Raw genomic sequence first — 18287 nt, forward strand, 5'->3', positions numbered from 1 at the left:
AAAAAAAAGATAATTGTGACTTTTTATCTCAGACTTTTTTTCCTCACACTCGCAAGTTTATATGTCGCACTTCTGACTTTTTCCCCCTCAGAAATGCGTGATACAAACTTGCAATTCTGACTTTTTTTCATCAGTATTTCGAGTTCTAAAGTCAGCATTGCGAGATATAAACTCGCGTCCAATATGTAGATGAGCTTGTTTCTTCATCAGAACGGATTTGAAGAAACGTAGCATTCCATCACTTGCTCACCAATCTGCAGTGAATGGGTGCCGTCAGAATGAGAGTCCAAACAGCTGATAAGTAATCCACACCACTCCAGTCCATCAGTTCACATCTGGAGAAACCAAAAGCTGTGCATTTGTAAGAAACAAATCCATCATTGAAATGTTTTTACTTCAAACCTTTGCTTCCAGCTAAAATATGAGTCCTCTATCCGTAACATTGCTTTCTCTGGTGAAAAAGTTGCTGAATCAGGAGAGAAATCAGCACAGATCAAGCACCGTTTACAAGCCAAAACAGCTCTAAATAAATATGTGGGTGGATTTTGAAGTGAGAGGCAACAGGAGATGGACTTTTCCACTGGAGGAAGCGTCATTATGGATTATGGTCTCATATTTTGCTGGAAGCAACAGTTTAAAGTTAAAAATGCCTTAATGATGGATTAGTTTTTTTTACAAACACACAGCTTTTCTCTTCTCCCGATGAACTGGAGTGGTGAGCATTACTTGTGGATTATTGTGATGTTTTTATCAGCTGTTTGGACTCTCATTCTGACGGCACCCATTCACTGCAGAGCATCCACTGGTGAGCAAGTGATGCAATGCTAAATTCCTCCAAAACAGACTCATCTACATTTTGGATCACCTAAGGGCTTTTTGGGTGAACTATTCCTTTAACATATGGATAATGTGTGAAAATAAAACTTTTTTGTTGTTGTTGAGCACAAAGCCACACTGTAGCATTTTGCCACCACACTAAGTTGGTAATTAATTACTGTGTACAAACAAACGCTCGGTGGCGGCACTTTTGCCTTCTTCGTGTTGGAAACGAGCTGTGTGTGGGCTGACTCACAGACTCACTGAGATTTGGGCTACTTCAGGTTAGCAACATTATCAGTGGATCAGGACAAACTCAGGATTTCATATCATTTATGATAATTCTCAGACCCCGGTCATCATTATCGCCTCTGCTCTAATAAATCATGATTGCCCCGCAGCTGTTGTTGGTACATTTGCATTTCACTAAGGCACTGCACAAACCCTGAAGTCACACATGGATGAATTTAGCTGTTAAAATAAAACTGCAGTGAAAACTACAAGGCCAAAAACATGACCGTCAGTATAATGAGACCCAGTGAGCACGGCTGTGCCTTCTGGCTTTTAGTAACTCAGTCAGTGTCAAATATTACTGCTTTTGTGGTGAAATGTGTATTTAACCAGTAGAGACACATCTTCTGAGTGTTTTTATTTTTACCTTTTATATGCCACATTTCCCAGGCTTTATGTAATGATGTATTTTCAGCAACCTGTTACACATCTGACAGATTTAAATGCGAATAAGAATGCAGTTGAAACTCATGTCATGTGAAATGATGCCTCATTTCACATAAACCTGGGAAATGTATTTGCTTTACATACTCCACAGTTCTTCCAAGAATACCATGTTAGTACCACGGTACTGTGTCCTCAAAGCCCCACTCTTTGTCTAGGTTTAAAGATCTAGATGTTATAATTACAATTTTATATGCAAAGTTTTATTTAACACAAACTTATATGTAAGCCCGTTTCCGCCACTGAATAAAAAAATAAAAAAAAGATAATTGTGACTTTTTATCTCAGACTTTTTTTCCTCACACTCGCAAGTTTATATGTCGCACTTCTGACTTTTTCCCCCTCAGAAATGCGTGATACAAACTTGCAATTCTGACTTTTTTTCATCAGTATTTCGAGTTCTAAAGTCAGCATTGCGAGATATAAACTCGCAGTTCTGAGTTCAAGTTTTAATCTTGCAATTCTGAATTGTATTTCTTCCAATTGTGAGACAGACTATTTTCTTACAATTGGGATTTTGTATCTCACAATTCTGACTTTATTGCGTGTTTATTTCTCAGAATTGTGACTTTATTCCTCGAAATTGCGAATTTACATTTTTGCAATTCTGACTTTATTTCTCAGAATTGCGACTTTATTTCTCGATGGATGTCACAATATATTTTTGTAAGTGACATTGTGCTATTCTTTGAAATTTCTAGGAATATTATGGTAGTGCCATATATTTGGAAATATAACATGGGAATAGAATGATTATTTTAACATATATCATAAATTGCACAATTGTATTCTTTAAAGTACCCTGAAACACCATGGTAATACTATGTTGTAGGACCACATGTTTTGGACCAGTGGAATTGCATATATTTTTTAATGTGTACCATATATTTACCATGGTTTTCTTTGAATTACTTCAAAGTACCATGATATTACTGTTTTATTTTGAATATATATATCACGGGAATACCATGTGCCATAGTTGCACCATGGTGTTCTTTAATGCCATGTTTTAGGACTTAGATCACATGTTTTGGACCACAGGAATAGCACATTTTTGAATGTTCCATAAATGTACCATGGTATTATATTAATACCATGTTTTGTTTTGAATATATATCATGGGAATAGCATGTGCCATAGTTGTACCATGGTATTCTTACCCTGTTTGTACCCTGAAATACCATGCTTTAGAACCACATGTTTGGATGACTGGAATTGCATGTTTTTTTTGAAGATGTACTATGGTTTTCTTCAAATTATTAAAGCACCATATTACCATATTTTTAATGTATATTAAGAGAGTTGCATATGCTATAGTTGTACCATGGTATTCTTTAAAGCACCATGAAATACCATGGTAATGCCATGATTTATGGCTTGGTCCACATGTTTTGGACCACAGGAATTGCACGTTTTTTGAACGTACAATAGATGTACCTTGGCTTCCTTTTAATTACTTTGAAGTACCGTGGTATTACCATGTTTTGTTTTGAATATATATCATGGGAATAGCATGTGCTATAGTTGTACCGTGGTATTTTTGAAGTACCCTGAAATATCAAGGTAATGGCCTGTTTTAGAATTTGGACCACATGTTTTGGACCACAGGAATGGCTTGTTTTTTGAATGTACTATAAGTGTACCATTGGTTTTTGTTTTTTTGTAAATTACTTTAAGGTGCCATATGTTTTATTTTGAATATATATCATTGGAATAGCATGTGCCATAGTTGCACCATGAGGAATACCATGGTGCAGCAATGGCACATGCTAAAGGGTCTTGGCATTAGGATTAAGGTTATGACATTTTGTAGATGTGCAATGGCAGTAGCACTGTACCATGTACATACTATGGTACATGATTAAGGTAATCACCCAATACTATGATATTACATCTGAAACCTTCACTGTACCACCACAGTACTTCATTTAGAGGCTACAAACAATAAAAACGGACAGAAATTGTCAGGAACAGAGAAAACTAGACAAAATGAGGAAATCAAAGGGGGGGCGATGATGATTGAACCACCCTTAATTCAATTACACTGCACTCCCCATAAATCACCTCCACAGTGTATTATGACACCCCGGATTGAGCCCGCTGTGTGACGGATACCAGATCCCACTTTAATGTGTCCTGTGCTGGCAGCAAAGACAATGATGTGAGCGTCTGTTTCTCTGTCTGTGCATTTGTGAGGGCATGAAGCTCTCACCTGCTATTTCCATCAGCTCTCTCACGAGGCCTCTCTTCCTATGTCACAAGTTAGAACAGGCACCGCACATCTCACCAGAGGTTTCTTAGGTTAAGTCCCTGGTGCATGAGCTCATCTGACATCCCAGTAATGTAATCTAACTCTTACACTGCTCGACAAAAGCCCGGCGTGCCTGAGAATCTCCATTGCATGTATACAGCGTTTATTGCCAGATCAATACAGAGGAAGCAGGGACGTTATAGTAGCAGCCATTAAATGGCTTCAGGGTCCATATATTTGCCTTTAATATGTTATGTAGCATTAGCATTATGTGTAACATCTACAAATCAGTGGGTTGCTAAACAACATAGTAGTTGGTTGGTCAATGTGAAACATTGTGATATTCAAGAAGTACAAAACAAAAAGAAAGGTTTTACCACCAGGAATTGATTAACTAAATTGAATTAAAAGCAGTCATAAAATTATAAAGACAACCTTTTTAAGAAATGTAATAACCTGCACTGAGAAAATTGACTTGTTTTCTCTTAGCGATATATATATATATGGACAACAAGTGCAGCCCTTAAATAATAAAACTGACAGATATAACCAATAAATAGGCTAAATAAATAGATTGTAAGCTTTTATCGAAGTCTGACGGTATTTCAAGCTAGTGAATGTTTCAAAAGCAGTGTTTTGATGGTGGTAGAGACAGTGTCCTTAAACAGGACGAATGGCATTTCTGCAAATTCTGCATCGTACAATTAGGGCCTGCGCGATATAGCTAAAAAATTGATCAACGATATAATGTTTCATATCGTTCTGTATCGATAATTATTGACATTTTTTATAACCTTTTTTAAAACAAAAAGCACTGTATTTATAATTAACACAATTTATTGAGACAAACAACAAATCTTTTTTTTGTTTTAACAATAAAACACAATAAAAATGAAACAAATATCTAATTTCTAATGTTTTATATGCAGATTAAATAGGTCTTTATTGTATAGGTCTAATTGTCTCCCGAGGGCGCAATGAGCAAAATAATGCAGCGCATTTAAATTGTCAACGCAAGGAAGTAACTCAATAAAAACGTGCATTACGTCTAAATTAACTCATAAAAATCTAATATCATTTTGTAAATTGCATAAACAATTATGAACAAAACAGCATGCACTGCCTTACTGCAATGACACTGCGGTGCTACACACTCTCTTTGTACCTGCAGCTTCTCTTGATGCTCTTAGTCTTGACAGTATGCATGTACCTGAGAGTGAATAAGTCTCTCAGAGTGACATTGTCTCTATTTTGTGCCACTCACTGGATCCAGAGAAAAAGAGTGATGAGATGGGAGGAAATAAATTAGTCTGTCTTTTGTTTTAGCCTCATAAAATATTGCTTGGCCAAAGCAAATATTTGCCCTGGGCCGAGAGAAATAAAAACTGTTAGTCTGGGATAAATACAGCCCTGCTCTCCCGTGTCCTCAGAACATCCCGCACCTGAGCCAAACCTGCAGCCCGCTAAATGCTCTCTGAGAGAGAAGGAGAGAGCAATGAGGGAGGGAGAAAGAACGAGTGGGGATGGATGAGGATGAAAGCTTGTCACTTAATAGAGAGGCCAAACAAGGAAAGGAAAAGAAAGATGCCCACATATTACAGAACCTCCTAAATAGGGCAACTGGAATGGACAGTCGCAAAAGTTACAAAAATGATTGGTACTACCACGATTTTTTCCCCACATGTTTCTTTATTAAACATACCAGTCTTGCCATTATTTGAAGTACCTTGGTCTATCATGGTAATACCATGTTGTATACCAAGTGTATGTACTTTAATGTACTTCCAAGAATATCATGACACTACCATGGTATGTGTCTGAAAGAAGAAGAAAAAAAACATGAAAGTACCATGGCACAGTGTATTTTGAAATATACCATGGTACTGAAATTCATGTATCATGGTATTACCATGGATGTCACAATATATTTTTGTAAGTGACATTGTGCTATTCTTTGAAATTTCTAGGAATATTATGGTAGTGCCATATATTTGGAAATATAACATGGGAATAGAATGATTATTTTAACATATATCATAAATTGCACAATGGTATTCTTTAAAGTACCCTGAAACACCATGGTAATACTATGTTTTAGGACCACGTGTTTTGGACCAGTGGAATTGCATATATATTTTTTAATGTGTACCATATATTTACCATGGTTTTCTTTGAATTACTTCAAAGTACCATGATATTACTGTTTTATTTTGAATATATATATCACGGGAATACCATGTGCCACAGTTGCACCATGGTGTTCTTTAATGCCATGTTTTAGGACTTAGATCACATGTTTTGGACCACAGGAATAGCACATTTTTGAATTTTCCATAAATGTACCATGGTATTATATTAATACCATGTTTTGTTTTGAATATATATCATGGGAATAGCATGTGCCATAGTTGTACCATGGTATTCTTACCCTGTTTGTACCCTGAAATACCATGCTTTAGAACCACATGTTTGGATGACTGGAATTGCATGTTTTTTTTGAAGATGTACTATGGTTTTCTTCAAATTATTAAAGTACCATATTACCATATTTTTAATGTATATTAAGAGAGTTGCATATGCTATAGTTGTACCATGGTATTCTTTAAAGCACCATGAAATACCATGGTAATGCCATGATTTATGGCTTGGTCCACATGTTTTGGACCACAGGAATTGCACGTTTTTTGAACGTACCATAGATGTACCTTGGCTTCCTTTTAATTACTTTGAAGTACCGTGGTATTACCATGTTTTGTTTTGAATATATATCATGGGAATAGCATGTGCTATAGTTGTACCGTGGTATTTTTTAAGTACCCTGAAATATCAAGGTAATGGCCTGTTTTAGAATTTGGACCACATGTTTTGGACCACATGTTTTGGACCACAGGAATGGCTTGTTTTTTGAATGTACTATAGGTGTACCATTGGTTTTTGTTTTTTTGTAAATTACTTTAAGGTGCCATATGTTTTATTTTGAATATATATCATTGGAATAGCATGTGCCATAGTTGCACCATGAGGAATACCATGGTGCAGCAATGGCACATGCTAAAGGGTCTTGGCATTAGGATTAAGGTTATGACATTTTGTAGATGTGCAATGGCAGTAGCACTGTACCATGTACATACTATGGTACATGATTAAGGTAATCACCCAATACTATGATATTACATCTGAAACCTTCACTGTACCACCACAGTACTTCATTTAGAGGCTACAAACAATAAAAACGGACAGAAATTGTCAGGAACAGAGAAAACTAGACAAAATGAGGAAATCAAAGGGGGGGCGATGATGATTGAACCACCCTTAATTCAATTACACTGCACTCCCCATAAATCACCTCCACAGTGTATTATGACACCCCGGATTGAGCCCGCTGTGTGACGGATACCAGATCCCACTTTAATGTGTCCTGTGCTGGCAGCAAAGACAATGATGTGAGCGTCTGTTTCTCTGTCTGTGCATTTGTGAGGGCATGAAGCTCTCACCTGCTATTTCCATCAGCTCTCTCACGGGGCCTCTCTTCCTATGTCACAAGTTAGAACAGGCACCGCACATCTCACCAGAGGTTTCTTAGGTTAAGTCCCTGGTGCATGAGCTCATCTGACATCCCAGTAATGTAATCTAACTCTTACACTGCTCGACAAAAGCCCGGCGTGCCTGAGAATCTCCATTGCATGTATACAGCGTTTATTGCCAGATCAATACAGAGGAAGCAGGGACGTTATAGTAGCAGCCATTAAATGGCTTCAGGGTCCATATATTTGCCTTTAATATGTTATGTAGCATTAGCATTATGTGTAACATCTACAAATCAGTGGGTTGCTAAACAACATAGTAGTTGGTTGGTCAATGTGAAACATTGTGATATTCAAGAAGTACAAAACAAAAAGAAAGGTTTTACCACCAGGAATTGATTAACTAAATTGAATTAAAAGCAGTCATAAAATTATAAAGACAACCTTTTTAAGAAATGTAATAACCTGCACTGAGAAAATTGACTTGTTTTCTCTTAGCGATATATATATATATGGACAACAAGTGCAGCCCTTAAATAATAAAACTGACAGATATAACCAATAAATAGGCTGGGCGATGATGATTGAACCACCCTTAATTCAATTACACTGCACTCCCCATAAATCACCTCCACAGTGTATTATGACACCCCGGATTGAGCCCGCTGTGTGACGGATACCAGATCCCACTTTAATGTGTCCTGTGCTGGCAGCAAAGACAATGATGTGAGCATCTGTTTCTCTGTCTGTGCATTTGTGAGGGCATGAAGCTCTCACCTGCTATTTCCATCAGCTCTCTCACGAGGCCTCTCTTCCTATGTCACAAGTTAGAACAGGCACCGCACATCTCACCAGAGGTTTCTTAGGTTAAGTCCCTGGTGCATGAGCTCATCTGACATCCCAGTAATGTAATCTAACTCTCACACTGCTCGACAAAAGCCCGGCGTGCCTGAGAATCTCCATTGCATGTATACAGCGTTTATTGCCAGATCAATACAGAGGAAGCAGGGACGTTATAGTAGCAGCCATTAAATGGCTTCAGGGTCCATATATTTGCCTTTAATATGTTATGTAGCATTAGCATTATGTGTAAAATCTACAAATCAGTGGGTTGCTAAACAACATAGTAGTTGGTTGGTCAATGTGAAACATTGTGATATTCAAGAAGTACAAAACAAAAAGAAAGGTTTTACCACCAGGAATTGATTAACTAAATTGAATTAAAAGCAGTCATAAAATTATAAAGACAACCTTTTTAAGAAATGTAATAACCTGCACTGAGAAAATTGACTTGTTTTCTCTTAGCGATATATATATATATGGACAACAAGTGCAGCCCTTAAATAATAAAACTGACAGATATAACCAATAAATAGGCTAAATAAATAGATTGTAAACTTTTATCGAAGTCTGACGGTATTTCAAGCTAGTGAATGTTTCAAAAGCAGTGTTTTGATGGTGGTAGAGACAGTGTCCTTAAACAGGACGAATGGCATTTCTGCAAATTCTGCATCGTACAATTAGGGCCTGCGCGATATAGCTAAAAAATTGATCAACGATATAATGTTTCATATCGTTCTGTATCGATAATTATTGACATTTTTTATAACCTTTTTTAAAACAAAAAGCACTGTATTTATAATTAACACAATTTATTGAGACAAACAACAAATCTTTTTTTTGTTTTAACAATAAAACACAATAAAAATGAAACAAATATCTAATTTCTAATGTTTTATATGCAGATTAAATAGGTCTTTATTGTATAGGTCTAATTGTCTCCCGAGGGCGCAATGAGCAAAATAATGCAGCGCATTTAAATTGTCAACGCAAGGAAGTAACTCAATAAAAACGTGCATTACGTCTAAATTAACTCATAAAAATCTAATATCATTTTGTAAATTGCATAAACAATTATGAACAAAACAGCATCATGTATTTATGCATTGCTTAATCCAAAGAGCCGAAGTGCCATTCACACAGACTGCATTTAAAAACATATGAGATGCAGTGAAATGGAATAAACCTCCACAAATTCGTGACGTGTTTTCTAAAAGTTTAAACTGTTTTAACTTTGCATGGCTTTCTATACATCTCTTGTGTGAGACGCGAGTGCAGCAGTCATATTTGTCCGTCTAAAAAATGCGCTGAATATGCGTTATGTGTGAATGGCTTGTTTTTTTTTTATTTGAACCCATTCAAGATCTTCTCCGCATTGAGCTGCTATATTTCTCTAATATTTTGAATGATTAACGCAGCAGCGGCGCGTCTCGTGGGCTAGTCTAACAAAACATTAAAATGCAACAACTTCACTTACATCATCAACGTATTTCACGCGCCACTGATGCACACCTAACATTCAAATGCAAATGTTTATTTTAAATTCGACTAATATTCATTTTTTTATTCAAAATTTACCCATCACAGGCACGCACACACTCATTTCAGCATGTGGTGTGTGCTGTCTGCGTCACTCATAGCACGTGGATATATCGTGCGCTATATCGAACAATTTTTCTATCGATATCGAAGAAGGTGTACCGTTGATAAATATCGATACCGTTTTATCGCCCAGGCCTACGTACAATGTACTTTTCTATTTTGCTGCAATTTATCTATTGGTGAGGGTTTTTAGCGCACTAGACAATGAGTCAGCAAGTCCTGGACAAAAGTATCGTGATTTCTACACAAATATTATTTTCTATGAATAATATTAACAGTTTTCAACATTAATAATAATAAATATTTTTTGATCAGCAAATCAGCATATTAGAATGATTTCTGAAGGATTATTTGACACTGAAGACTGGAGTAGTGATGCTGAAAATTCAGCTTTGATCACAGGAATAAATTGCATTTTAAAATATTTAATAAGAAAACAGGTTTTTTAAATTAACATTATTATTACTATTATTATCATTCATGTATTTATTTTACTGTTTTTGATCAAGTAAATGCTGCATTTGTGTTTTTCTTTCAAAAGCATAAAAAAAATCTTACCAACCACAAACTTTTAAACGCTAATGTAGATGTTATATTAATAATTATTGTATAAATATTTTTGATAGCAGTTATGAATACTACTCTTATCAAAAGTGAAATGACTGGAGTTACCAAATGGAATTGCAAAATGTTTTCTGAGAAACATATGTCTGACAAACATATAGTCCCGCCCCAAACTCATTGGTTGAGTTGTTGCTGTGTCGAGTTGGTTGAACGCTCAAACAAACAGGGCAAAACATTTTTGAAATCATTGATGTTTACACGTTTCAGGAGAATTAATCTAGAAATGACTTTGATTTAATTGTTTTCTCTGCTTATTCAGTTTGGACAAGAGAAAGTTCTTTAATATCGAATAGAATTACACACTTCACCTTTAAATGCCTAAAATAAATGCAAAGAAATGTCTTGTTGACTTCACTTAATTAGTTGCACAACTGGTTGACTCTGATGCATTCCCATTCCTAATTAGCATTGTTTATTATTCACTTTGGAACTGTTGAATAGAGAGTTCACAGAACTAACGTTTTTCTCTCTTTTCTTACAGACTCATGGATCAGCTACTATGACATTGTACAATATTTCCCAGACTTTCCTCAAACACATAGTCTGTCACTGGTCAGCTAGCTGCCAATGGACCCGTTCCCTCGCCGTGTCCCACAAACTTTACCCCTGTAGGGGTCTATCGACGGACGGCTCCGCTCCCCGGCCACGGATTAGTGAAGACTCAATAGAAGTTTTCAGCCATGTCTACCCGCGAGATGACATGACCAATGTGACAGCTAAAATCTTATCCAAAGTTGGCAGCCAGCTTCACAACCGGCCGCACCACCCCTTGTGGCTTATTAAAGAACGCATCAAAGACCATTTCTACCGCTCCTACATCGGACGCACGGGAAACCCGCTCTTCTCCGTACATGACAACCTCAGCCCGGTGGTGACGGTGGAGCAGAACTTCGACAGTCTGCTCATTCCTCCAGACCATCCCAGTCGGAAAAAAGGAGACAATTACTACCTGAACCGCACACACATGCTGCGGGCCCACACCTCCGCCCATCAGAAGGAGCTGGTGCGCTCAGGTCTGGACCGCTTCCTGCTGGCTGGAGATGTGTATAGACGAGATGAGATCGACTCCAACCACTATCCTGTCTTCCATCAGATGGAGGGAGTGCGGCTTTTCTCAAACCATGAGGTGAGAATGGTGTCCTTAATGAGGAAAAGGACCGCCTGGCCAAAACAAAAAGTCAAAATAGACATATTTATAGCTGACTTGACATGGAAATTCATTTCATCTCTTCTCTTAATGCATCTTATTGTGGAGAACCCATTCAAGATCTTCTCCGCATTGAGCTGCTATATTTCTCTAATATTTTGAATGATTAACGCAGCAGCGGCGCGTCTCGTGGGCTAGTCTAACAAAACATTAAAATGCAACAACTTCACTTACATCATCAACGTATTTCACGCGCCACTGATGCACACCTAACATTCAAATGCAAATGTTTATTTTAAATTCGACTAATATTCATTTTTTTATTCATAATCTACTCATCACAGGCACGCACAGCACTCATTTCAGCATGTGTTCGTGTTTGTGTGTGCTGTCTGCGTCACTCATAGCACGTGGATATATCGTGCGCTATATCGAACAATTTTTCTATCGATATCGAAGAAGGTGTACCGTTGATAAATATCGATACCGTTTTATCGCCCAGGCCTACGTACAATGTACTTTTCTATTTTGCTGCAATTTATCTATTGGTGAGGGTTTTTAGCGCACTAGACAATGAGTCAGCAAGTCCTGGACAAAAGTATCGTGATTTCTACACAAATATTATTTTCTATGAATAATATTAACAGTTTTCAACATTAATAATAATAAATATTTTTTGATCAGCAAATCAGCATATTAGAATGATTTCTGAAGGATTATTTGACACTGAAGACTGGAGTAGTGATGCTGAAAATTCAGCTTTGATCACAGGAATAAATTGCATTTTAAAATATTTAATAAGAAAACAGGTTTTTTAAATTAACATTATTATTACTATTATTATCATTCATGTATTTATTTTACTGTTTTTGATCAAGTAAATGCTGCATTTGTGTTTTTCTTTCAAAAGCATAAAAAAAATCTTACCAACCACAAACTTTTAAACGCTAATGTAGATGTTATATTAATAATTATTGTATAAATATTTTTGATAGCAGTTATGAATACTACTCTTATCAAAAGTGAAATGACTGGAGTTACCAAATGGAATTGCAAAATGTTTTCTGAGAAACATATGTCTGACAAACATATAGTCCCGCCCCAAACTCATTGGTTGAGTTGTTGCTGTGTCGAGTTGGTTGAACGCTCAAACAAACAGGGCAAAACATTTTTGAAATCATTGATGTTTACACGTTTCAGGAGAATTAATCTAGAAATGACTTTGATTTAATTGTTTTCTCTGCTTATTCAGTTTGGACAAGAGAAAGTTCTTTAATATCGAATAGAATTACACACTTCACCTTTAAATGCCTAAAATAAATGCAAAGAAATGTCTTGTTGACTTCACTTAATTAGTTGCACAACTGGTTGACTCTGATGCATTCCCATTCCTAATTAGCATTGTTTATTATTCACTTTGGAACTGTTGAATAGAGAGTTCACAGAACTAACGTTTTTCTCTCTTTTCTTACAGACTCATGGATCAGCTACTATGACATTGTACAATATTTCCCAGACTTTCCTCAAACACATAGTCTGTCACTGGTCAGCTAGCTGCCAATGGACCCGTTCCCTCGCCGTGTCCCACAAACTTTACCCCTGTAGGGGTCTATCGACGGACGGCTCCGCTCCCCGGCCACGGATTAGTGAAGACTCAATAGAAGTTTTCAGCCATGTCTACCCGCGAGATGACATGACCAATGTGACAGCTAAAATCTTATCCAAAGTTGGCAGCCAGCTTCACAACCGGCCGCACCACCCCTTGTGGCTTATTAAAGAACGCATCAAAGACCATTTCTACCGCTCCTACATCGGACGCACGGGAAACCCGCTCTTCTCCGTACATGACAACCTCAGCCCGGTGGTGACGGTGGAGCAGAACTTCGACAGTCTGCTCATTCCTCCAGACCATCCCAGTCGGAAAAAAGGAGACAATTACTACCTGAACCGCACACACATGCTGCGGGCCCACACCTCCGCCCATCAGAAGGAGCTGGTGCGCTCAGGTCTGGACCGCTTCCTGCTGGCTGGAGATGTGTATAGACGAGATGAGATCGACTCCAACCACTATCCTGTCTTCCATCAGATGGAGGGAGTGCGGCTTTTCTCAAACCATGAGGTGAGAATGGTGTCCTTAATGAGGAAAAGGACCGCCTGGCCAAAACAAAAAGTCAAAATAGACATATTTATAGCTGACTTGACATGGAAATTCATTTCATCTCTTCTCTTAATGCATCTTATTGTGGAAGATTCATCCATGAATATTTAATGACATTTTTCTGAGGCTGTGATTTCTCAATCTTTCTGTGAAACAACAGAATTCTATGTGGTGACATGTGGGACTTAACTAATAATAAAATAACTAATACAAATAAAATAATAATAATAATAATACATATTCATATATTAATATAATAACCCTTTTAACACATTTGGGTCTGTTTTGACCTGGAAAAGATACATTTCTAAAAAAAAATGCATAGTTTTTAGTAAGGGAATGAAACTTTGCAAATGTTGTAAGAACCACAGAATAAACATAATTTATATTTTTCATTTATTAATTTTTTTTTTTTTATAAAACATTTGTTTATTTTTTTTTTTTAAATTCCCAGGTGTAGATGTATGAATGGAGTACAATTATGTGTCAAAAATGCTTATCCATAAAGTTATATAAAAAAAAAAAAACATTTTGTGTTAAAAAAAAACTTATATAAAACGTATAAAAACTTTTATATATCTATATAGATATATGCACTTTTGAGACTGAATTTTTTTCCTGTTGACGAACCATTGCAGCATGCAAATTTAATAATTTTTTCCATCTGAACGTAAAATGGATGTATTTTGTTTGTAATAATTGTGTTGTTTTGATGTTGTTTTGTTAGAAATACAAATATTGGTTTCATAAATTTGTTTAAAAGTGTTTTTGAGAAATCATGAGTTATAAAGACAAAGGAATTTAATTAAATTTCATTCATTCCAATGGGGTTAATACTGATAATTCTGATAAATACTGATAATTCTCATACTATATGATTATATGATATGAATTTTATGCAGTGATATGTTCTCATCACATCACATCATTTGTAATTTGAAGTTTCAAAAAATTCCTCCGTTTTTTTAATAAATAAAAAGGGGCTAAATGCAGTAATAATATGGTAACAACAAGGTAACATTCTTTTTTTTCATATTTTCTCATTAATGAGAATTTTCTAATAAGATATATTCTGCTTAAAGCATAACAATAAAGTTATAACTGTTTTACAAAATAGTGATTCTTGAATAATGAATGCGAAAATAGTATGCAGACTGTTTTTTATACATTATGAGGGTTAATGTGTTAATATTATTAATGGTAATAAATACTAGCACTACTGCTGCTTTTTTTTTTTTTTTCATTTTCCAGATAAATAAAAAGAACCGTTGGATGGTTTCAATAACCTTCAGGTTTAAGACTTGAATTAAATTAAGTGAATTGAATGAAGTGTGTTGTTGATTTGAAGAATTGTTTTTCTTAGATAGAAGAAAGTATTTAAGCATCAACACTTTCAAGCAGTCCTCTATAGTTCATATACTGTACCTGCCAGAACTCCCTACTTATCTGTGTCGAAAAAGCTGTTCATTTAAAGCATCCAGACTGTAATGAAGAGGCTGTTCAAGGACAAGTGTCGAAGAAGTCATGATGAAATCTTATCGTAATCTTTCTGAATGCAATTAAATAAACACATTTGTTTTCAACATTTCTCTCTCTAATAGCTGTTTGCTCGAGTGGAGAATGGTGAGGAGCTGTCTTTGTTTGAGAGCGGTGGCCGCCGCACGCCTCAGAAACAGGAGACGCACACGCTGGAGGCTGTCAAACTTGTGGAGTTCGATCTGAAACAGGCTCTCACGCGCCTCGTGCGACACCTTTTTGGGGAAGGTAGGAATCCTGTGATGTTCGCACTTGTTTTTCCTCACTTCCTCTGTCCGGCTCTCCTCCATCTGTTTGTTTCTGTCTTGCAGATTTGGAGATCCGCTGGGTGGACTGCTACTTCCCTTTCACACATCCCTCCTTCGAGATGGAGGTGCGCTTCGAGGGAGACTGGTTGGAGGTGCTGGGCTGTGGGGTGATGGAGCAGGAACTGGTCTGCTCAGGTACACTCACACATAAAGCTGCCTGCTGTCTACATAAGCAATGAGCGTTTTCAATAAGAGCTGCTGAGTCATAAACATCAAACAGAAAGTTGGGCTGAGTTCAACTTTATGCAAATGCACACAGAGATGATACAGCAACCACCAATGGGAGTGCAGACAGCGATTTAATTGCTGTCAGTGTAAAGGTGCCATTAGGCAACATGCAGAATTTCTGATCCCAAACATGAGCACAAGGGCCGACGTTGTGGCTGAACATACTGCACAACGGTAGAAATGTAGCCGTCACAATAGATATATTTGCACGACTGTCTGTAGGCAAAATTAAAACATTTCCTCAATATAAAAAAAAAATGCTTTGGTAAATCATAATTATGGCATAAAATGTCGAAACTATACTACGAAAACAGTCATAATCATGAAATAAAAAGTCCAAATTAAGAGATAAAAAAGGTCAACGTGACATACTAAGTCATGATTTTTAATTCATAATGCCAAAATGTATATCATAATTATGAATTAGTATGTTACCTTTTTATTTAATAATTGTGACTTTATCTCATAATTTAATAACTTCCATTGATGTTTTTTTTTTATCTAAATTTTTTTTATCTAATAATCATGAAAAGTCAAAATAAAAAATATAGGTTGATTTATGAGGTTGATTTTTTTTTGTGTCATAATTGCATTATATAATAATTTCAAACTTTCTTAGCATCTCTTAATTTTGACTTACATTTCCATTTTACAAATTTTTGTCATAATTGACATGGCATTATTTCTAGTTTTTGTCAATTATCTTGACTTAGTATCTCATATTTTTACGTTTTATATAATTATGACTTTTTATGAAAATGCATGTAAAATAATTATGAATTACCAAAGCGTTTTCCTTATGTAGCAAAAATGGGCTTCTGTACGTATTGCAAAAGTACAGACCCATGTCGCAAACAACCTGTCTTTAGAATTTAGAGGCTGAACTATTTGTGTCACAAAATTAGTTTTATTGATTTGGGTGAATAATCTTGTCTTTTGGTCTCCATTAAGTAAATTGATAAAAAGAGAAAGTAATGAAATCACGTTAAGAACCTGTGATTGAATACTGCATGTCATGGGAAGCACGCAACAAACTGATGCTCACCGTTGATTGCATCTGAGTCTGATATTAGCTTGTTGCTGAACAACCAGTAATCAATCAAATATACTTATACATAGCGTTTCCCTCGACTCCAGCCACCATCAGATGAGCTTGTCACAAGGCATTCTGGGCTTTCCATATCAGCAAAAGATGCATGAGATGCTGCCATTGAATTTTTTTTTAAATGAAATCCAACATTTTAAAAGCAAATCCAAACAGCATAAATGTAGCTGTTAGGAACAGCCTTTACATAGTGAGTGTGAGATGCCTAAAGATGAAGATGCTTAGAAGGTTTTCCAGCCGCTCTGTGCCTGGAGAGCATTGGCCACACCTTTGAGCCGGAGAGAATGCCGTTCTGCCTCTGCCAGTAGATGGCGGTGTTGTGCAGTGCTGTGTGTGGCAACCAGCCATCATAAAGTGAATGGGATAGTCCCACATGAGGAAGATCCAAGCGCTCCAGTAAAGGGGGAGGGGAAGGACACGCATGACTGCAGAGACATGGTTTTCCTCCCCGGGGATGGACCTGTATGACCGGCCCTCCCTCTCAACCAGCCCAGTCATCTCACTCCTCACTGCCACTTAATTCTTCAATCTCATCTGCTCTCTTCATCGATCCTGTCTGTGTTAAACAGCACAGCGTCCCCCGCCGTCTGCACCGCCGACATGTGGAACATGTAACAGCCAATTAACAACTGTGCCACTCAACGGCGTGTGATCGCTTTTTTCTCACTGCAATTTCACACTCTACATTTGACTTAATGTTTTGCCTGATATTTACAATTAAGGTCCATCTTTATTCTGAAAAGAAGTTAATGCATCCTCTATGCAAATCTGGCTTTTCTTTTTTCCATTTTTAACAATACATTTTTATTTTATTTATTTTGCACGGTAATTTACTAATAATTATAATTATTATAAATTGATCGAAAGTGACAGTAAAGACATTTATATTTTAACAAAATATTCATTTCAAATAAATGCTTAAATCTTTTGAACTTTCGATTCATCAAACAATCCTTGAAAAAAAAAAACACGGTTTCCACAAAAATATTAATCAGCACAACAGTTTTCAACATTGATGATAATAATAAATGTTTCTTGAGCATCAAATCAGCATATTTTCATGATTTCTGAAGGATCATGTGACACTGAAGACTGGCGTAATGATGCTGAAAATACAGCTTTAGATCACAGAAATAAATTATATTTTACAATATATTCAACTTGAAAACAGCTATTTTAAATAGTAATAATATTTCACAATATTACTGTTTTACTAAATTTTTGATCAGATTAATCCAGCCTTTGTGAACATAAGAGAATTCTTTCAAAAACATATTCAACCCCAAACTTTTGAACAGTAGTGTAGATAGATTATTATTATTATTATTAGCAATTATATTAATATGATATATATATATATATATATATATATATATATATATATATATATATATATAAAAAACACCCTCTGTT

The 18287-nt window shown here is 36.2% G+C and overlaps 1 protein-coding gene across 1 annotated transcript in view; it reads left to right on the forward strand.

Annotated features, from left to right (window-relative positions):
- The first annotated feature begins 13017 nt into the window (after positions 1–13017).
- LOC107570463 (phenylalanine--tRNA ligase, mitochondrial-like) overlaps positions 13018–18287 on the forward strand; it is a 27754-nt gene continuing 22484 nt past the window's right edge. The window contains exons 1-3 of the mRNA XM_016256697.1: positions 13018–13658; positions 15299–15461; positions 15545–15676. Coding sequence (XP_016112183.1) covers positions 13032–13658; positions 15299–15461; positions 15545–15676 — 922 coding nt within the window. The 5' untranslated portion in view covers positions 13018–13031. The remainder of the gene's footprint in view (positions 13659–15298; positions 15462–15544; positions 15677–18287) is intronic.

Source organism: Sinocyclocheilus grahami, unplaced genomic scaffold (assembly GCF_001515645.1).
Source record: "Sinocyclocheilus grahami isolate Dianchi unplaced genomic scaffold, SAMN03320097.WGS_v1.1 scaffold1462.1, whole genome shotgun sequence".
In the NCBI taxonomy this organism is placed as follows: Eukaryota; Metazoa; Chordata; class Actinopteri; order Cypriniformes; family Cyprinidae; genus Sinocyclocheilus; species Sinocyclocheilus grahami.